Source organism: Vulpes lagopus, chromosome 4, assembly GCF_018345385.1.
Source record: "Vulpes lagopus strain Blue_001 chromosome 4, ASM1834538v1, whole genome shotgun sequence".
NCBI lineage: Eukaryota > Metazoa > Chordata > Mammalia > Carnivora > Canidae > Vulpes > Vulpes lagopus.
The window spans coordinates 62,232,813-62,255,155 of NC_054827.1; the positions used below are offsets into that span (position 1 = coordinate 62,232,813).

At 47.2% G+C, this 22,343-nt stretch overlaps 1 protein-coding gene across 1 annotated transcript in view; it reads right to left on the reverse strand.

The window, feature by feature from the left end:
* MAN2A1 (mannosidase alpha class 2A member 1) overlaps positions 1 to 913 on the reverse strand; it is a 161,144-nt gene extending 160,231 nt beyond the window's left edge. The window contains exon 1 of the mRNA XM_041752130.1: positions 779 to 913. Within this exon, the coding sequence (XP_041608064.1) occupies positions 779 to 913 (135 nt within the window). The remainder of the gene's footprint in view (positions 1 to 778) is intronic.
* Between the last annotated feature and the right edge of the window lie 21,430 nt (positions 914 to 22,343).

The following is a 22,343-nucleotide window of genomic DNA, read 5'->3' on the forward strand; positions in this document are numbered from 1 at the left end:
CGCACAGCAGCCCCGGGCAGCGGCCCCGACCCGGCCCCGGCCCCAGCCCCAGCCCGGGCTCTGCCGCGGGGAATAAACTTTGCTTCCTCCTCCAGACCGTGGAGAGAGAGGCGCCGAGGGGCCGACGGGGGTGTGCGGGACCCCGTTTCCGCGGCCGCCCCCGGGGTGGGGGGGGTCCGGCAGGTGCGCGCCGCCACCCCACGGGCCCCGGGGCCACCGCCCCTGGGTAGGAGGAGGTGGAGGCGGGCGGAGGAGGAGGAGGAGGGGGGCTGGAGGAGGAGGGGGGAGGACAGGGGAGGAGGGGGAGGAGGAGGGAGGGGAGGAGGAGGGAGAGGAGGAGGGAGGAGGGAAGGGGGCTGGAGGAGGGGGACAGGGAGGGAGGGGGGGTTGGAGGAGGGGGAGGAGGAAGAGGAGGCAGAGGGGTTGGAGGAGGAGGAGGAGGGTTGGAGGAGGGAGAGGAAGAGCAGGACGGGGGAGGAGGACGGCGAGAGAGGAGGAGGGGGTGGGGGAGGAGGGGGAGGAGGGGAGGAGGGGGAGGAGGGGGAGGAGGACGAGGAGGGGAGGAGACCTTGGAGGGAGGAGGACGGGGAGGACGAGGAGGGGGAGAGGGGAGGAGGACGGGGAGGACGGAGAGGAGAGGGCTCCCCGGGGGCGGCCCCCGTCGTCCAGGCGCAGCGGCCGCGGGAGGCGGCGGCTCGGGCCCCCCTCCGCGCCCCAGGTCGAGCTCTCCGGGCCGGGGCCGGGGCCGGGGCGCGGGGGCGGCGGGTCCGGGGCTCACCTGCGGGAAGGAGCCCTCGCGGCGCGGGCCCTTGGGGTAGTCCAGGTGACCGCGGTCCAGCATCAGGTAGAGCGAGAAGATCACCACGCAGAAGATCGCGCTGCCGAACACGGTGAACTGGCGGCTCAACTTCATGGTTCCTCGATGGACGCGGGGCCCGGGCGCCGTCCTGCGCCCCGGCGGGTGCGGCGGCGGGTGCGGGTGCGGGTGCGGGCGCGGCTGCGGGCGCCGGTACCGGTGCGGGCGCGGGTGCGGGTGCGGCTCCCCGCGCTCGGCCGGGCCTGCAGCCCCGGGGGGCCCCGCAAACTTGGCCCGGGGAGCGGGGAGGCCGCCGCCCGCACTTCCTGGCGCCGCCGCCCGGGCCGGGGCGGCAGGAAAAGTTTTCGGGCGGAGGGCGGGCGGGTCCCCGGCGCGCGGCGGGGCCCGGGCAGCGGCGGCGGGAGCGGCGGGGCCGGCGGGGGCGGGGGCGGGAGCGGGAGCGGGAGCGGCCGGGACGCGCAACTTAGCGCCGGGACGGCCCGCCCAGGCCCGGCCGGGGTGCGCCGGGCTGCGCCGGGGCGCGGGGACCTGCGGCTCCGGCGGGACTGCGCCCCGCGCCCGCCCCCCGGCGCCCCTGCTCTCCCGCCGGGACCGGCTGCGCGGGGAGGGCGCAGGGGGCGGCGGCGGCGAGCGGCGGAGCAGCGCCCCCGGAGCCGAGCCGAGCCGAGCCAAGCCCGCTTCCCGCCCCGCACGCGCGGAGATGGCGGCGGCCGCCGCGGAAGGAAGCGCCGCGTCCCCGGCTCCCGCCCTCCGCCCTCCGCCCTCCGCCCGCCGCGCAGGAGGAAGCAGCCGCGGCGAGGCGGCTGCCGGGTCAATGGGCGCCCGCAGCCCCGCAGCCGAGCAGGCGGCTGGCCCCGCCCCCTCCGACGCGTCGGCCGGGGGCGTGGCCTGCGGCGGCCAATCACGGCGCGCCGCTCCTAGGCCCCGCCCCCGGCGCCCCGGCGGGGAGCAGACCTCGGACGGCTTTTGTGCGGCGGCGGCGGCGGCGGCCCCGGGGAGGGAGGGGCGTGGGGGATGGGGATGGGGATGGGGATGGGGGATGGGGCGGGCCTTCTCCCGCTTCCTTCCCTCCGCCCCGGGCCTGGCGCGCCTGCAGCGGCCTCAGCGGCACCACCGGAGCGCGCGCTCGCGTGCAGTCAGACCCGCCCGCGCTGCCCCCGCGGACCTCCCCACGGCCGCGGCCCCCCCGCCCCGGGCTGCCCGCCCTTCTTGACTGCGCCGAGCAAATGCAGCTGGGCCCGCTCGAGTAAGTCTCCCCTCGCCCGCGGCGCCGCAGCTGTGCCGGGAGAGGGCGCCGGAGAGCCGCTCCGGGAAGCCCGGCTGCGCCTGCTGCTAGCTTGCTGCTCGGCGGCCGGCGGCGTGCAGGCAGGTGTGGGCAGGTGTGGGCAGGTGTGGGCAGGTGCACCGCGGCGAGCCCGGGCCCAGGTTTCCCTCCTCACCCCAAACGCTGCTGCTCCTGCGGCGGGAGCTCCCCCACTCCCCCGGGCTCCCCAGAGGTCAGGTTCATGGAGGTTCCCCAGGGCGGGTCTCCGCAGGTGCTGCTGGGCTGCCCTTTGCTGAGCCCCAGGGAGCCGACTCCCCAGGAGGCTCTGGGAGGGTTGGGCGGCTCCTCTTGGGGAGCTCCACACACACCCCCACCAGCCCTGGGGTTCCTTACGAGGGCAGCTCCTTAGAACCCCTGTTTGTATGTTCTCTAGGGCTGTCTTCCCCCATTCATCCTGTTAGGGTCTATAATCATGTGGCTTAAGCCTTTTTATTTCTCTTAAGCTTTACCTGTAAGTCTAAGAGGTAGCCTTGGAAAGATGGGGTTAGGAGTTTGCTTGCATTGGGTCTTTGGCTTGAGCTCAGCGCTGACCTCCTTGCCAAAGGGCGATGAGGCCCAGGCGATTCGTGGCACACAGGCCATTGCCAATTAATCAATTGCCTGTGGCTGATTGTGATCAAGGACCAAATGAAGCATGTGCCTTGCGGGGGCCGAGTGGCAGCCACATTTGACTGTCAACGGCTGTAAGGCAACTCTAAGGACTGCGGCTTGAGATGAGATAGATTCTTCCGAGTTCCTTTGAGTACCTACAAAGAGAAACAAGCACAGACCAACGTGGTGGCATGAGAACCGGAGAACTTCTGTGACAATTCTAAAAGAGACTCCTATGCACTGCAGATAAAACAACAACAACAACAACAGAGGTCTTTCTGAAGATCAAACACGAAATTTTGATTTTTTTTTTTTTTGACTCACTGAATTACAACTTGAATTCACAGATGTGCCAGGTTTCTTGTGAAAAAGTTCAGGCACTGATGATTCAATAATAGGACTTCAAAAGTCAGGATGGGTTGCACCCAGATGAAACTGGTGATCCTGAACCTTTAAGTCACCCTGGGCCTCTTGGCGATGGAAGCACACTGCCCTCCAGTGTCTGAGGAGGTGGGCTTCCTCTGCTTGAAGACTTGTGACAATCCCCACCCCACCCCCGGGGGGCAGTGCCTTGAGAGGGAATTCACATTCTCTTCAAAACCCAGCACAATCACCCTCTGTTACCACCATACTCTTTTTTTTTTTTTTTTTTTGGTTAAGATTTTATTTATTTATTCATGAGAGACACAGGCAGAGGGAGAAGCAGGCTCCATGCAGGGAGCCCAATGTGGAACTCAACCCCAGAACCCCAGGATCACGCCCTGGGCTGAAGGCAGATGCCCAGCCGCTGAGCCACCCGGGCTGCCCGCCACCATACTTTTAACAAGGGTCAGACCTCCGCGTGCTTCTGGGGGATAGGAGCAGACTGGGATGAAGGAAGAACTATTTACACACCAAAACTGATACACAGAAGAAATAACTTACGTACTTTGTTAATAGGAAGGCAGAAACCTGGAGAACACAAGCGGCAGTGGCTTCTAAGGGTGTTAGGCCACAGGAGGATGGAGTAGAACGCTACACTGAGCCAAATTTTTTGTTACGGTGTTAATTGTATGTTTTAGCTTGTGCAGCTAGTGGTGGTTCTAATAGCTTACCTGGTTGATTGATGGAAGCTTGGACCCGGTTTGTGATGTTGAGGTACCCAAGCTTCCCAGACATGTGGAACAAGGAATCCAAAGATTTGGGGAAATGTTATACTTGATGTGCCATATACTACCTGCTTACCTATCTTCAACTGCATTCCGTCAAAGGCTCAGAGACATTCCCTTCATTGGAAAAACTGAGAAATAAATTAGTGAGAGGAAGACCTGCATCTTTGAAATCTCTGTGGATGTTCCCCTGTGTAGGCCATGTATGTCTATAGAGGATGCCCCCACTGGGATGGGCTTCCAGATGTCACTGGAGATGACGGGACCTGAGAATAGCAGAGGACAGGCAGTACTTAGGCACCAAATGTGACGTGGGAATATTTGCCTTAAAGGGCAGCAAGTGTGTACAGGCAATCCGATGGCCTAGCCCACAGAGGTCCCTAGGAACAAGTACATAGCCAACCTAATAGAGTATTGCTTGATATTTATAATAGCAAAAGCTCTAAGTCAGGCAGGTAAAACCTAACTTGAGTCAACAGAGTGGACAATCACAGCCTTTCACTCGGTTTTTAGTTCACAGACCCCGAGCCCCTTGATTGAAGGAGAGTCTCCTTCAGGAAGGACCTTGCACCATTGCTATGATACACATTGTAAATGTTTGTCCAAGCCTCACCCAAAGAGCTGCGCCACCAGTTACTAGAGTGACAGTACGCGGGAGAAAAGGAAATAAGCAGATCTCTTGAAGTTTACTAGACCCTGGATCTGAACTGATGGGAATCCCTAAGAATATAAAACACCACTTTTATGCTACAACCAAAGTTGGAGTTTATCTTGGTCAGTAGTTAGATGAGGCCTTAGCTCATGTCCAAGTCAAAGTCTGTCCTGTTATTTCATTTGATCCACACACCAACTTACTGGTTATTTACTCGGTTCTAAAACTGACAATATCAACACATTAGCTTTTTAACCCATGAAGTGAGGACCATTATGGCAGAAGGAGCTAAGTGGGATGCTCCTGGCACTTTTACTGTCTTCCAAGATCATAAACCAGAAATAATACCACAAGAAAAGACCTGAAAGAAGTAGGGATGGTGATAGTATCACATTCCCATCTCACTCACCAGTTTGGCCAGAGCAAAAGTCATGGATCTTTAAAAAGTGGATTCCTATGAACTTAACCAGGAGGTAATTCCAATTGTGGCTGTCTGGCTGTCCCAGGTGCAGTATTTTTACTGGAATAAATCAACATAGCACCTGGTGCTTAGTATATAGCTACCAAGTTAGCGAATACAATCTTCTCCACACTTATCTATAAAAACCAGCCAAAGCAGTTGGCCATTAGCTACCAAAGCCAATGATACTCCTTCACAGCGTTACCTCAGGGCCACATCAGTTCTCCTTGATACAGTCTACAGAAATGGTGATTGTCTTGACGTTCCACAAAACATCACACTGGTTCATTTTGGTTGTTCGTAATGACACCATTATGCTAATTAACCTGATGAACTGGAAGCAGCAGGTATTTCAGATGCCTTGGTAAGATATCTTTGAACTAGAAGGCAGGAGAACGTAATCACGAGTATGAGATAATAACTCTAAAGTGGTCTTGGCAGGTCCCACACCTTTAGGGTGGGACAAGTTCTAGGATGGTACAAGCTATAAAGCAAAACAAAAACACTGAGGGATGGATCCAAGCAAATGGTGTAGATTAGAAATGATGAGGTTTGGGAAAAAGGATAACGTGATTGCTGCAGAGACTGGTCATATGGCTTTGGAAGGAAATGAACAGCCCAGCTGGTGGGAGAGGACTACCCTAAACCCTGGGAAGTCAGAGGCTGGGGAAGGAATCATTAGACCTCTCCTGGCTCTCACATGATGCCTTTGTGATCTTGAATACCCATTCTTTACCTAAATCCTAGACTCTTAGATGTTAGGACTTAGATCCTTAGTGTTTAGACCTTAAACTAAGGACTGTTGGCCTTTCAGGTAGATGACCTCCACTTGAGATGACAGAATGAGATGAATTTTCTGGACATTAATGCGGGTCCTCCTACCCCCACCCCCACCCCAGCCTGGCTTTATTGTCAGTCCCTTGTGGTCTCTCCCTATCATCTAAGAAAAAAAAAAAAATTCTCTTGTACGCTTTTTCCAAACCCAGAGCCACTGCTGAATTTAACTGCTGCATCTGTCATTGCCTCCTGACCCTACTGACAAAAACTTAACAGCTTTTCCTTTGGACACTGAAGAATTACACCTTGACCCCAATGTCAGCAAAATGCCATTGCTTAAGTCACTATAAACATATTAGCAGAATCTAGTTCAACTGGAATAGTCTGTACCACAAGGGCTAGGCTGGTTGGCTCTCCTAGCCAGATCGTTGTCTCCAGAAGCAGCACTGCAGCCTGTTCGCAGGAAATTATTTAGCTCCAATCAGAGAGTCTGTCCACCACAAGGGACACAAATTGACCCACCTTTGTTGTAACAAATGACACTTACACTCCTAATATAATTTATGCCCCCTGTAGGGTACTCGTGTGGACGTCAGACCTCTACTTGCCTGACAAACATAAACCAGTATAAAATCTCTAATGCAAGTGATTATAGGCAATCATGTTGCCCTGGACTTCCTACTGGCTGGTCAAGGGAGAGTCAAATGCCAACACCTATTACTGCACTTAGATTAATGAATCAGGAAAGGTAGAAAGAAAGCAGAGTGACTTTCTCAGGTCAATCTCAACAACACCTGAGATGTACTTAACTGGCTTGGCTCTGGATGGGGAGCCCTTTTGCAATTAATCCTTTGAATTAGCCTAACCATTTGGCTTAGGAGTCCTAGTCCTGGTCACTTTGATCTGCTGTGGTGTAAGATGAATGGAAAGCATTTGGTCCAAGCCCCTACAATCAATGAATACAATTAATTCGGTAATCTCATGGGTGGCCTGAACTCCTGAAAATAATTCTTACTTCAATACATGAAAGTTCAGGGGTAGAGTTATTGGGAAACAGCCCTACCAGCACATGACCGTCCATGTCTTTGCATGAGCCAGACAGGCATATCGGATCAATCTGGGTGGAATGCTCTGAAATTCCTCTGTGACCAAGAGGAGACAAGCTTCTTGTGGGCAGCAGAGTTATATGAAGCCATTTCTCATCGAGCTCCCTAGTTTCAGTAGAGCATAGCCCTTTCCGTCTTACTCTGCTCCACTTCAACTGTAGCTTCACGCTTCTGGGTAAGCCAAAAAACTGCCACGCTATGGTTTAGATGGCTTCACAGGAACAGATCAACTCATCACTCCTGTCTTTGTCATCAGTTCCTTCCAGTTGAGTATCATCCTGTGGGACCAGAGACATGGGGAGGTGACACCATGTTGATATTATTTTTGCTGTATAAGTACCAAATCGCCTGAATCCAGTTGAGCCTATTACCATCTTACTGGCTGTACCTCTTGGAGGTCTGGCAGGCCAACCTAGTAGCCTCAGTAGTGATCCCTGTGGCCCTGCTAGCTACAGTACTGCTGCTTCGGAGCTGTTCAACCACTCATTGGAAGGGTCATATTTTCCTAACCTGAAGCATGAGGAAAGCCATTCTAATGTAGGGGAAAATACTCATGCAGAAAAACAGGGTGAGCAGAAGCAAGACTTTGACATATTGGGGCGACCAAAGCCTATAGGGTTGGAGCAAATGGAGAGAGAGGTTGAAGACACGGGAAAAAGAAGAGTTAAGTGAAGGATCAAGGTGGTGAAGAAGGTACAGTGATGGGGACCAATAGCTCTGGAGGAGAGAAGCACTCTGGACAGGAGGAAGAGCCCCCCTGCCACCGCCCCAAGGCCAACAAAGTCAGCTCCTCCCTGTCCTTTCCTATCACAGAGCTCCTATGTCTCCTGGCCTCTTACCAGGTCTCTTAACTAATCTTGTCCTACTGTCACTGCTTACCCAGTGCTCTAGGTTTGTGAAAATATCCATCACACGTTCTTGCCTAAAATCTGCCAATAGTTTCCTAGCACTTTCAGATCTAATTCTAATCACATCAGTATGAACCCTAAGTTTTTCTGAGTTCTGACCTCTTTCTATCCAGCCTATCCTCCCACCCACCCTCTTTCACACACAGTCGCTATGCTAGTCATGCTGAACAACCTGCTTTCTCCCTGTTGAACCAAGAGGACAGGGCCGCTAGGTGTGTTTGTACAGACCATACGTAGAACAGCTCTGAGAGGGGCTGTATGTACCGCTGATGTTGTCAGTACGTGTAGTTATTAGAATTATCTTCTGGAAGATGGCAGTACAGTATCTAATTCTACTGAAATTAGTGTAATAGGACAATTTCATGGTATATGGAAATAAAGTACCTGGAGAAAGGGCTCAGTTTTACAAAAAACTTGAACAAAGGTGCACCTCAGATCCTTGGCACAATTCTTTATGTCTAGAATGCCATTAGCAGCCCTGTCCACCAGCATACTCCTATTCATTCTGCACAAAGAAGGTCAAACACTCTCTGTCTCTACAAATATTACCAGGTATTTGTTATAACTATTTACTTCATGATCTGGAAGTATTTGTGTTCTTATCCCTGCTCTGAAATGTCTAGTGTAGTGGGGTGGGTTTTTTGTTTTTGTTTTTGTTTTTTTTAAGATTTTATTTATTTATTTTAGAAAGAGTGTGTGCGACAAAGGGGAGGGGTAGAGGGAAAGGGAGAAAGAGAATCCCAATCAGACTCCTGGCTGAGCATGGAGCCCAGCATTGGGACCCTATCTTAGAACCCCGAGACCATGAACTGAACTGAAATCAAAAGTCCAAGTGAGTCACCCAGGTGCCCCTAGTGTCGTGTTTTTAATATTTATCTTTATGCACTTTATCTGGCATGAGCACATGGAGGTGTTCTGGATCAGAGGCAGATTTCTTATTACCCCAGAGTAAACAAGAACTGCATGCTCCCCTCTCCCAGCTTGCTCCAGGTATTACCCTAGGGCGATACTATGAAAACCAAGGAAACTTTTTCTACATGAGTGACTGATACCCTATTGACAAGGGACAAGAAGAAGTGATTTTTCATGTGTTTATAAAGGTAAAGGATGCAACTCTTCCTCCTCATCTCAGGAAAGGGTCTCCTCCTGACTCCACATGTTTCTAAGCTCCAGGGCCTCATTCCTAGTTGGAATTTAAATAACTAGAAAGATAACACTCCAGTCTCCCCGGAAGCTTCAGAACTAGCCTAGGTGCCTATCCCAGGATATAATATTTTGCTTTGGGGAAGATAGGAGAAGTTTCATTCACCCTCTGGATCAGAGCAATTAGCTCTATCATTAGGAAAACAAACAGCTACAGATATAATCCTTATGATATGAGGAAATGTGTCTAGGAGAAGGAAAAACTAACATTCTCTATAGTGCACATGTTTCTGTGACTTAGGAGGCTAGATAGAGCTTTTTACACGAACACTTAAACAGAGAAGTTTTATTTTACCATCTGGAAACTGCACGAGGGCAAGGCCCATATCATAAAAACTCAATCTGGTTCCTTCTCCAGGACACATTAGGAATATTATATGATGTCCCCAAAGCTCCACTTTCCAACCTGCCACACTGGGACAATCATAACTATTTTTCAGCATTTGCTGTAGGATTACAAGAGGTAACAAATGACATGTTAGGAGAGCCTTCCCCAGACACCTTCCATTTTCTCTAGGAAAGAGGAAGAATGGTCGGTCCCATGGAGAAGTGAGTAGAGAACATTTGAAATAGCCATCAGAGGAAGTGGATAATGGAGTCCACGTGGACAATATGGGTAGCATTAATATGTCATGGAGCAAGTCTACAATTTTCTGTCCCTGGTATTGATCCATGGCTTGAGAGCCCAAGGAGCGTTGACTATGAGGATGATCCAGCAAGGGGCTTTGTATCAAGATGCAAGAGCAGTGGCCCTGTGAGGAGTGCTCAGGGTAGGAACATATACTGCTTTCCCTACCCAAATAAATAAATGCTTGCAGCTGAGGCTTGTTAAATGGACAATCAATGTAATCTTGAACAGGAATAGAGTGTGGGGTGAGGTTTCTGGAAAGTATAAGGTCTCGCTCCATTCTTATGATGAGAGAGGGTCGATGTCTCTATAAGAGCTTCAGGTTATATTTGGTAAAACTGGAAAATTGGTCTTTTCCCCTACTAGCTGCTACTCTTAAGTCTGACTGAACTCTTTGGTTGCCTGAATACATCATATCTGAGATTGAAGTTTGGAAGGGAGTAAGAACTTCAGAAAATTTTATAATGACAGTTGCATAAAACTATAAAGGATGGAGAGTTCAATCATTTTATCTCCCACCTGTTGAGAAAATCAGTCTTCCAAGGGCCCTGAGCATCTCTACACTTATTTCTGGGTTTGCCAAGAATGCAAGACTCTGACTACTTCTTAACTTGGGTCCATTTTCAGGGTTGTGTTGGCAGTGAGCAACCAAGTAATATCTTCTCCCAAAGAGCAGGCTTACCAGACACTATAAAAACTGTAGATTCTCCGAGTTCAGTATACCTTGGTCTGTGACAGATATCCTCTATGTTATGGCACCCATCTGGGATTTGGGAGACATGGGGAACTAACACCAACATCATGCTTATGCTGCTTTGACATGGTTTTTTGTCTCTAAACCAGGCATCCTGTGTTTGTTGCTGGCATCTGTGAAACGGTGAGAGGACCCAGACCCTTCACAGATCCTGAAACTACTGGTCTACCTACGAGAATCATGATGCTGTTGGCCTAATCTTCACCTCCTTATGCTTGTCCTTCTGTGAAAAGAAGATAAGAGAGGGGATGAGTCAAGTAACATAATAAACGTCTGAGAAGGTAAGAAGAAGAACGCCTTTTCTTCATAGGGTTTCTCACTATTTCAGATGATTTATTGACTTGCTTTATGTCTGTCTCTTCCAGTAGAATGCAAGCTCCTAGAAGTCAGGGACCTTTTGATTTATCACTGTATCTTAATGAATAAAGTAGTGTCTAGCAATGTCAAGACTTAATAAATATTTGTCAAATGAATTAATGATTATTTGGGCCTTGAGCCACTAGTTGGGGTAGTGCTCATAATGGGTTGCTGTGGCTCGTAATAGACGTCTGTTTGCTTGTGAATGGCATTTAGAGCTATTCCTCTTGTCTTTGTGAATCAGCACTGAATATTTGTGTTCCTATGAGGGTGTGGGTTTTGTTTAGGTCCTTTAAAGAGAATTCCCCCCCAAAATAATTTTGCTAATCATCTTAATTACTAAAGGAAGTCCAATATGGGGATAGAAAGAAATGAACTCTATATTGTGAATGACCATACATACTGGGTGCTTTACTTGTGCTGCCTCATTTAATTCTTACAACTCTGTGAGGTTAATATATTAATATCTATTTCATAAATAAAGGACATAGATACAGGCAAGTTTAAAAACTTGCTTGAGGATACATAGATACTAAAGGGTACAGCTTATTTTTTCTGGCTTCAAAATTTCTTTTTGATACAATGTTCTACAGAATTGTGATACTTTATACCTTATGAATAGATTTTCTAAAGTAACATTTAGGATGTGTATTTGTCAGTGTTCAGTGTAAACAAATAGAATTTGGGGTGCATATATATATTATATATATATATATATATATATATATATATATTTTTTTTTTTACAAAGGAAGGTATTTAATAGAGGGTGCTCACAGAAATGAATGGTCAGGATTGGAGAAGTGAGTTATAGACAAAGCTTCCAAGAATCAGTGATTCCAGTACAATACAGAGTTGACCTGTCAGCGGAGCTGTGACTGCTGAGGACTTTAGGAATACAAGTTTTAATAACATAACCCTACAATAGCAGGCAGAGCCAATAAGCTACTGCTGTCCAACTGTCACAACTGCTTATTGTCTTTCAGGGGGCTGAGTAATGGGCCGTGGTGCACTGCTTCAGAAGCTGTGTTGTAGTGACTTTATTAGAGAAAAAACAGACCAAGTGGTCAAGGAGACATCCCAACTTCTCTTATGTTTTCTTAATCTTGCACGGATATATCTGATTGACAGACCTACTTCATAGCTCTAGGTGCAAAGAGGTCTAGAAACCGTCGTAAGCTTCCAGTCTCTGCCTGTGAAAGACACCATAAGAGGAGGGTGGAATGGACATTAAGTGAGCCAACCTGCAGTACTTACCACAGGCAGTACTGGGAGAAATACAGACACAGATACAGAAATACATGTAAGAAATACACAAAGAGAATGGATGAAGATGTTTAAAACTGACTCTGTCCAGGAAAACCTACTCATATGTAATTATTTATTTTAACTCCAAACTCCTAACATTGAAATCTTTATGGCTATTGGGGCACCTGGGTAGTTCAGTCCATTAAACATCTACCTTCAGCTCAGGTCATGATCCCAGGGTCCTGGGTCCCTGCATCTGGCTCCCTGCTCAGTGGGGAGTCTGCTTCTCCTCCTTCCCCTTACTCATGCTCTCTTACTTACTTACTCTCTCGCTCACTCTCTCAAATAAATAAAATCTTTAAAAATAAATAAATGAATCTTTATGGCAATGAGTTTTCTTGGCGAAAATATCCATGCACATGATAACTAAGGCCAGTAATATATCTCGATGTGCACATATCAGAGAAGGGAAAATTATTTGTGGTACAGGATCATCACTTTCATTTTTTTTGTAGTCCTTTGTTTGCTAACACTACTATTGGCATGATTTGGGGGAAGAGGAGGCTCATTTCCAGCAGGCCCCAGGTCTTTCTTTGGATTTTCTTTGGCTCTGGTTTCTCGTATGCCAACACAGTACTCAAATCAGAAAGGCTTAACAATTTAGTACTCCAAAGCTTCGAAGACACTTAGCACATCCAAGCATTTTACATGGAAGCCGCAGGGAAGCAAAAAGATTTGCCTGGGATCTCAGGGAGACTGGATTAGAAGCCAAGTTCTCTGGCTTCCTGTCCAAACCTTTCTTCATCACAATAAAATCAAGCCTTGGACTGTATGCCTCCTCAACACAGAATGAAAACGTATGTGTGAATGTATATGTGTGTACGTGAGAGAAAGGGAGAGACAGCCAGATTCCATTTACATCAAGTTCAATAACAGGCATAACAGCTGTATTTTTTGGGAAATATACTTACATGTTAACCATGAAGCAAAGTGAGGGAATATTAACCATCAAAGTCTGGTTAGCAGTGGCTGGGCGGAGGGGGGGAGTTGTTACTAGTAAAAGGCACACAGGAACTTGTGGAGTGATGGCAATGTCTCAGGAGACTCAGTTTTATAGGACTGAAGTTTTGTTTTTGGGGTGTTGTATTTTTTTGGCATGCAGTGTAATGTATTTGACTTTCTTGTCTTCAGTAACACTTTGTGTTAGTCCTTCCTGTATATTAGAGCCAGGCTGTGTGCTTTTCATGGATGACTTCCTTTCACTCTCACCAGAACACTCTCAAGGAGGCACTGTTATTATCCCCATTTCATAGATGAGCAAACTGAGATGCAGCCTTCACTAACCTGTCCAGGTCCACACAGTTAGGTAGCAGAGCTGGTATTTGATTCATCTGGCTGCAGTGTCAGCTGCTTAACCATTCTGTTGCACGACCCACCAGAAACTGAGTGACTGAGTAAATTATGGACGTTTCATTCCATTATTATTTTTGCAATCACAAAAGTTACCGTTATGATAACTAGGTTAATAAGAGAAAAAGGCAGGATACAAAATTTTATACACACACACATAGCAATGACATCTCTGTTAAAAATATGTACACATAGCTGTAAAAGGCCAGAATATAAAACACTGGTAAAATGATGAAAATGTCGGTGCTTTGTCCCCCATCTTCTCTGTTTTCCAAATTTATTTTAAAGTGGCTGTATTAAATTTACAATGGGAAAACGTTCTGTAAAATAAACTTCCCATTCACCTGAAACATAAAATTTCATTTCCGCACTCTTCTTTGCTACAGCTTTGTATAATCTTGAGAAGCCTCTTCTGCTCAACGAGTGACTTCATTACTAAATTGATGGCACCCGATCACTCTAGCTATGCAAATCGCAAACCCACAGCCAGCTGAGGAAAAGGCAGATAAAAGATTACATTAAAAATTAAAGCAACGTGTGGAGATGTGGAGATAATGTGCTTACAATTATTTCTACATATTTAATATTTATGCAATTACAAAGCCAGTCATGACAAATCTTAAATCTTGAGTTCTATTCCTTTTGCCCTCTGGTATTTTTGACCTTGAACTGAGACTGCCAAATCACATATAAAAAATGGCTGTGGGAGAAGCATTTCCTTTGGCCTATAAATGATAAATGCTTTTTTCTTAGAAAGTGATCTCATTTCTTCCAAGCCTTTGTTTATTTTCAATGCCTTGTACTTTTTTTTTTTTTTTTTTTTTTTACTCTGTTATATTCTGATCACCCTTGAAAGCGCTGGGCTTTCAGTCTTCCACAGTTTGGTGGTGGTGTTTTCTGGTGGTGCTGCTGTGATGTGTTTTTTGTCAGAGGAAATTTACAGGCACATTAGCCTACTTGACAGGCACAATGAGCCACAAGGCTCACCTAAGGAGCAACTTCCACGTGCCATGGTGAGGTTTTCTGCATCTCTCCATCCCACCCTCCCTCTTACGCTTTCCCCCTCCATGATTCAGACACAAATCCCAACCACTTTCGTTTATAAGAATTACCTTGGATCCTGGATTTAACTCTCTGGTTCCTGATCATGGCGTTACATCAGTTCTGTATTAATTAATTCATGTTCCTGCAACAATCTGGCTAGAGTAGTTTGTGGATACAGCCAATGTCCTCTCTTACAGCCATCTAGATATCAAGTAAGGAATGGATGATGGGAACTTTTTTTTTTTTCTATGATGAGTAGTTGACATAAACTGGAGAAAACAGCATCCAAGGACTATACAAATGAAAAGCAATATAATTAAATTTTATGGAGGGTGTTTAGAGAGAAAATTCTAAAACAATTTTCTCAGTTTGTCATAGAAAAATAGTCGAAAAGAATCAATAAAACTTATTAAAAATTCAAAAATCATAAAATGAGACATGACTGAAAGGGTAAACTGTTTTCTTGGCAGATTCCAAATATATTAGAGTATTTCCCTGCAGCCACTGTGGAACTGCCGGCCTGTGCATTTTCAGCTTCGTGTATACTGTGTTGCCCCTAGGGGAGTAAATTTGCTAAGACATAGCAGTTCTGGTATATTCAGCCCCTGACTTGATGTTAAGCTATCTCTTCAATTTAACATCTTCCAGGCCTTTTAAATAATTTTTGCAGGGTGATTTTATTTTGCGATTATTCCTTTTGTCCTTGTTATGTTGGGACCATAAGCGTGTAACTATGTAACCTACAGAGATTACTTAGAACAGTTGGAGGGATGCCTGGCTGGCTCAGTCTGAGGACTGCGTGGCTCTTGATCTTGGGCCATGAGTTCGAGCTCCACGTGGGTTGTAGAGATTACTTAAGTAAATATACTTTAAAAAAAAAAAACAGAATTTACTTAGAACAGTCTGAAGTCACATGTGAATTTCTTGCCTGATTCTCTGCTAAGAAGCAGAGAGGTATTCACCAAACCAATCCATAATATTGGTCTGAGCTGCTCTGTTTGTTGAGTGAATAAATAAATGAATGAAACTTGCGTTATCTGGAAAGTAAGAATAGGTGGTTTCCTGGTGTACTCACTCTTTAGAGAATTAATAAGGAACGTTCTTACTTGGGCCCTATCTCGGTTCAGGCTGCTGTAACAAAGTACCACGGACCAGGTCGCTCATAAACTGCAGAAATTTATGGCTCACAGACCTGCAGCCTGGAAATCTAAGATCAGAGTGCCCTTAAGGTTGGGTGAGGGCCCCCTTCCAGATGCAGACTTCTTTTTTTTTTTAGAGAGAGAGAGATTTTATTTATTTATTTATTCATAAGAGACAGAGAGAGAGAGAGAGAGAGAGAAGGCAGAGACACAGGCAGAGGGAGAAGCCGGCTCCATGCAGGGAGCCTGACATGGGACTCGAGTCTCCAGGATCATACCCTGGGCTGAAGGCGGTGCTAAACCACTGAGCCACCCTGGCTGCCCCAGATGCAGACTTCTTACTGTGTCTTTGTCTTCACATGGTGGAAGGAGCAGAGGCTCCCTTTTATAAGAACTGTAGTTCCATTCAGGAGGGCTTTACCCTCATGACCTAAGCACTTCCTAAAGGCTCCACTGCTATTACCATCACTTTTGGGGCCTAGGATTTCAACGTACGAATGATGGGGAGACAGGACCATTCAGGCCATAGTAGGCTCCCTTTCCCTTTTTCTCTTCCTTGGAGCCGTACTCTCCAAATTGTTTCAGAATAGCCAACTGCAGCTGTGTTCTCACCTATGCCCTTTATCCCTCCCCATCCTTAAAAGGACAACTGCGACTTCTTGGGTTCTGGTAGGCTGGTGCTCCTTCACCTGGCTAGTTCCTCAGACTCTCCAGGAGGGAGAGCAGGCCAGAGATTCCTGTCTTTGGAGTGGCTTCTCCTTGGTCTGGTTTTCTGCTACCGTGGGGATTCTTCTTTCTGCTCTTTGCTCCTTTGTAATGGCTGCAAGGATGAGGAGAGGAACCTAGTTTTCCAGGCTGTCAGGATGACTAGAATCAATGCAGCTAGTCCAGAGCTAGGACAAGGGGCACCATTAATCTACCCACCATCTGGAAAACACAGAAAATGTCAAGAACAGGAATATTTACCCTCACACAAAGAAAACCAAGGCACAGCCACTGGACTTTTATATATTGCCCATCTAAGGGTCTTCAGAAATAGAATTCATTAATCTAGAGTGACATAAGACTTTTTCCCGAAACAGAAGGCCAATTTAGACAATACTTCAAGGTGTTTTTAAATTCATTTTTTGTTTTATTTTTTAGTTCACAGGGTCATTAAATAATGGATACATTTTAATAAACCATAGAAATCTCTGTCCATATCTAATTCCGTGGGAGATTTTTCTCTCATTTTGACACTGAATTATTTTAACAAAATAATCCTCAAACACCTCTGATGTGCCAAGGAGGCCCAGCTGTAGATGGTGGGTATAGAGCATAATGCATATGTTAAACCTTCAAAGTACAGACTGCATCTTGATGCTGAGAATTCTTCAGACCCTCTAATGAACCCATCCCACTTTTGGTCCCCTCTCATACTTTAGCTGTACTCAAGTGAGCTCCCCAAACTGTAGGTTTCATTTGCCTCCCGGGCATCCTAGGATTAAACCAAAGGCATTGGGTTCTAGCTCCTTTATCCTACACCTGGCCCACTGGATGAGTTTTTATTGGTATGAGTGTTATTCAAGGGTAGAGTTTTATTATCTCCCCAAAGTTCTGAGGACTTTTTTCTTTTGGTAACAGGAACTCTCCTGAAAGTCAGTGCCCAGGTAGATGAACTGCCAAAAAAGGAGCCTAAAACATGCAAACATTTGCTAGTCTGGATGTCTGCACTCATAGCTATCTGGGGAACTGCCACAAGATGGATAGAGAGGCAAAATTACTCACTTGGAAGCCTGGCTGTCAAGACAAAATCCAAACCCAGGAGCTTTTCTTCTAAGAACCCCTATGACATTTTATTCTTTAAATAAATCTTTTCTTCCTCTCCTTAGGTGAGAGATTGACATTTTAAGATCAATCATACCTCTGCTTTGCAAGGTTGGTAGACTTAGAACAGGATAAATGGAAATTAAGCAAAATTTCCATTTTTTTGAATAAAAATGCTCAAAATAGACATATTCTAATTCGGTCTAAAAGAGAGATGCTCTTTCTCCCATGGTCATTCTTGTTACTGTGGTTATCTCAAGACCTTTTGATGTCAAAATTTCACCCTGTTTTCTCTAAAAGACCCATTCTGAGCACACACCTGCTGTTTGAATAGCGGCAGAAAGCAAAGGAATCTCATGCTATGTTTTTCTGCATCGGAGCCAAGAATGTTTTAATGCTTCTGATGCAGACACAAGTTACCACCTTGCCCAGCCTCTCTCCATCCTGAGATGAGTTTCAGCTGTTACTATAGGCTACCCTTGAATTATTTCCTCCTGTTTCTATTATTCGATAGCCCCTCTTAAAAAAAAAAAAAAAGCATAAGCTCTAGGCCCAATGTGAGGCTTGAACTCATGACCCTGAGATCAAGAATAGCATGCCCCACCGACTGAGCCAGCCAATTAGCTGCTCTCCTTGTTCATAATGGTCTTGTTAGCATTTGACTAGCCTCTCCCCAAACCAGATCTGTTCAGCACTTTTAACTAATTTTAAATGATTTTTTAAAAATACAGGACTCTCAGTCCACTCAGTCAATACACATTTATGGTGAACCTGTTCTGTCACCAGGCATTAGAGGAGGTGCCGGGGTACCGTAGAATTCCAGGGAGCATGGGATAGTCAAAGGAGCCCTAGATAAGTGTTGCAAAGTACCCTGCTGGGACCAGCTTCCCCCTGACTCTGTGTGGGCTGGGCAAGGCCTCCATTACCTGGGGTTCCAGTTTTCTTACATGCAAAATTAGGGGCAGAGCAAGCTACTCCTCCTTCAGATTCCCATGTTCTGTTATTGCTGCTGGTTTGGTTAACGCACAGCAGTGGAAACTCAGGGGCCTTGCAAAAGCAAATGCTTTTGTAAGGCTTCCCAAAGGGACCCCATTCTAATCCAAGGAGCGGTTTGGCGGTAAGACAAATCCTTTCAGAGACTCAAGAAGACATTTAAAGGAGAGTTTGGTCAAATATTTGAGCAAACTCAGCATTTCCCCCAAAATGCTTGCCTGTTTCCCAGTTGTTTGGTAGTATAAGGGATTAATCTGTAAGCTTGGAGGGTCAGTTAGAATTCCAAACACCGGGGGGGAGGGGCAAGATGGCGGAGGAGTAGGGTCTCCAGGTCACCTGTCCTCAGCAAATTACCTAGAAAACCATCCAATCATCCTGAAAACCTACGAATTCGGCCTGAGATTTAAAGAGAGACCAGCTGGAACGCTACAGTGAGAAGAGTTCGCGCTTCTATCCAGGTAGGAAGACGGGGAAAAAGAAATAAAGACACAAAAGGCCTCCAAGGGGGAGGGGCCCCGCGAGGAGCCGGGCTGAGGCCGGGGCGAGTGTCCCCAGGACAGGAGAGCCCCGTCCCGGAGGAGCAGGAGCTGCACCGACCTTCCCGGGGGAAAGGGGCTCCCCGGGAATTGGAGCAGGATCCCCAGAAAGGCGGGGACGCCCTCGGGCTCCCGGGGACAGTAACAGAGGAACTGCGCCCCGGAGAGTGCGCCGAGCTCCCTAAGGGCTGCAGCGCTCGGCGGGGCCCGGAGCAGCTCGGAGGGGCTCGGGCGGCGGCTCCGCGGAGGGGGCTGCGCGGCTCCGGGAACAGCTCAGCGGCGGCGGCTCGGGCGGAGGAAGAAGCTCCGCGCGGAGGGGGCTGCGCGGCTCCGGGAACAGCTCGGAGGGGCTCGGGCGGCGGCTCCGCGGAGGGGGCTGCGCGGCTCCGGGAACAGCTCAGCGGCGGCGGCTCGTGCAGAGGAAGAAGCTCCGCGCGGAGGGGGCTGCGCGGCTCCGGGAACAGCTCGGAGAGGCTCGGGCGGCGGCTCCGCGGAGGGGGCTGCACCGCCGGGAGCGCGAATCCAACAGCGCAGGCCCCGGAGCACAGGGCGCCGGGACACAGCCCAGGATCCGGCCTCCCCCGGGACAGGCAGAGGCCGGGAGGGCCCAGGACAGTAAGGACGCTCCTGCCTGGAACTGAGCAGATCAGCGGCCCCGCCCCGGAGCCCCCAGGCCCTGCAGAAGGAGAGCCCCGGAGCTACTGCGGGGGCTGGATCCAGGGTCCCAGAGCTGCCCCCGCCACTGTGGCTTCCTCCCGGGGCCTCACGGGGTCAACAACCCCCACCGAGCCCTGCACCAGGCAGGGGCAGAGCAGCTCCCCCAAGTGCCAACACCTGAGAATCAGCACAGCAGGCCCCTCCCCCAGAAGACCAGCGAGACGGACCAGTTCCAAGGGAAGTCAAGGGACTTAAACTACACAGAATCGGAAGATACTCCCCCGTGGTTTTTTTTGTTTTTTGTTTTTTTGTTTTTGTTTTTGTTTTTTTTGTTTTGTTTTGTTTTGTTTTGTTTTGTTTTGTGCTTTTTTTTTCTCTCTTTCTTCTTGATTTCTGATTGCTTCCCCCACCCCCCCTTTTTTCTTTTTTCTCCTTTCTTTCTTTTTCTTTCTTTTTCTTCTCTTTTTCCCCTATTTTTTTCTTCTTTCTCTTTTTTCTTTTTCTCTTTTCTTTCCTTCTCTCTCTTTTTCTCCTTTTCCCAATACAACTTGTTTTTGGCCACTCTGCACTGAGCAAAATGACTAGAAGGAAAACCCCTCAAAAAAAAGAATCAGAAACAGCCCACTCTCCCACAGAGTTACAAAATATGGATTACAATTCAATGTCAGAAAGCCAATTCAGAAGCACTATTTTACAGCTACTGGTGGCTCTAGAAAAAACCATAAAGGACTCAAGAGACTTCATGACTGCAGAATTTAGATCTAATCAGGCAGAAATTAAAAACCAATTAAATGAGATGCAATCCAAGCTAGAAGTCCTAACGACGAGGCTTGACGAGGTGGAAGAACGAGTGAGTGACATAGAAGACAAGTTGATGGCAAAGAGGGAAACTGAGGAAAAAAGAGACAGGCAATTAAAAGACCATGAGGATAGATTAAGGGAAATAAATGATAGCCTGAGGAAGAAAAACCTACGTTTAATTGGGGTTCCCGAGGGCGCGGAAAGGGACAGAGGGCCAGAATATGTATTTGAACAAATCCTAGCTGAAAACTTTCCGAATCTGGGAAGGGAAACAGGCATTCAGATCCAGGAAATAGAGAGATCCCCCCCTAAAATCAACAAAAACCGTTCAACACCTCGACATTTAATAGTGAAGCTTGCAAATTCCAAAGATAAGGAGAAGATCCTTAAAGCAGCAAGAGAAAAAAAGTCCCTGACTTTTATGGGGAGGAATATTAGGGTAACAGCAGACCTCTCCACAGAGACCTGGCAGGCCAGAAAGGGCTGGCAGGATATATTCAGGGTCCTAAATGAAAAGAACATGCAACCAAGAATACTTTACCCCGCAAGGCTTTCATTCAAAATGGAAGGAGAGATAAAGACCTTCCAAGACAGGCAGGAACTGAAAGAATATGTAACCTCCAAACCAGCTCTGCAAGAAATTTTAAGGGGGACTCTTAAAATTCCCCTTTAAGAAGAAGTTCAGTGGAACAATCCACAAAAACAAGGACTGAATAGATATGATGACACTAAACTCATATCTATCAATAGTAACTCTGAATGTGAACGGGCTTAATGACCCCATCAAAAGGCGCAGGGTTTCAGACTGGATAAAAAAGCAGGACCCATCTATTTGCTGTCTACAAGAGACTCATTTTAGACAGAAGGACACCTACAACCTGAAAATAAAAGGTTGGAGAACCATTTACCATTCAAATGGTCCTCAAAAGAAAGCAGGGGTTGCCATCCTTATATCAGATAAATTAAAATTTACCCCGAAGACTATAGTGAGAGATGAAGAGGGACACTATCTCATACTCAAAGGATCTATCCAACAAGAGGACTTAACACTCCTCAATATATATGCCCCGAATGTGGGAGCTGCCAAATATTTAAACCAATTAATAACCAAACTCAAGAAATACCTTGATAATAATACACTTATACTTGGTGACTTCAATCTAGCTCTTTCTACCCTGGATAGGTCTTCTAAGCACAATATCTCCAAAGAAACGAGAGCTTTAAATGATACACTGGACCAGATGGATTTCACAGATATCTACAGAACTTTACATCCAAACTCAACTGAATACACATTCTTCTCAAGTGCACATGGAACTTTCTCCAGAATAGACCACATACTGGGTCACAAATCGGGTCTGAACCGATACCAAAAGATCGGGATAGTCCCCTGTATATTCTCAGACCATAATGCCTTGAAATTAGAACTTAATCACAACAAGAAATATGGAAGGACCACAAACACGTGGAGGTTAAGGACCATCCTGCTAAAAGATGAAAAGGTCAACCAGGAAATTAAGGAAGAATTAAAAAGATTCATGGAAACTAATGAAAATGAAGATACAACCGTTCAAAATCTTTGGGATGCAGCAAAAGCAGTCCTGAGGGGGAAATACATCGCAATACAAGCATACATTCAAAAACTGGAAAGATCTCAAATTCAAAAGCTCACCTTACACATAAAGGAACTAGAGAAAAAGCAACAAATAGACCCCACCCCCAGCAGAAGAAGAGAGTTAATTAAAATTCGAGCAGAACTCAATGATATCGAGACCAAAAGAACTGTGGAACAGATCAACAGAACCAGGAGTTGGTTCTTTGAAAGAATTAATAAGATAGATAAACCATTAGCCAACCTTATTAAAAAGAAGAGAGAGAAGACTCAAATTAATAAAATCATGAATGAGAAAGGGGACATCACTACCAACACCAAGGAAATACAAACGATTTTAAAAACATATTATGAACAGCTGTATGCCAATAAA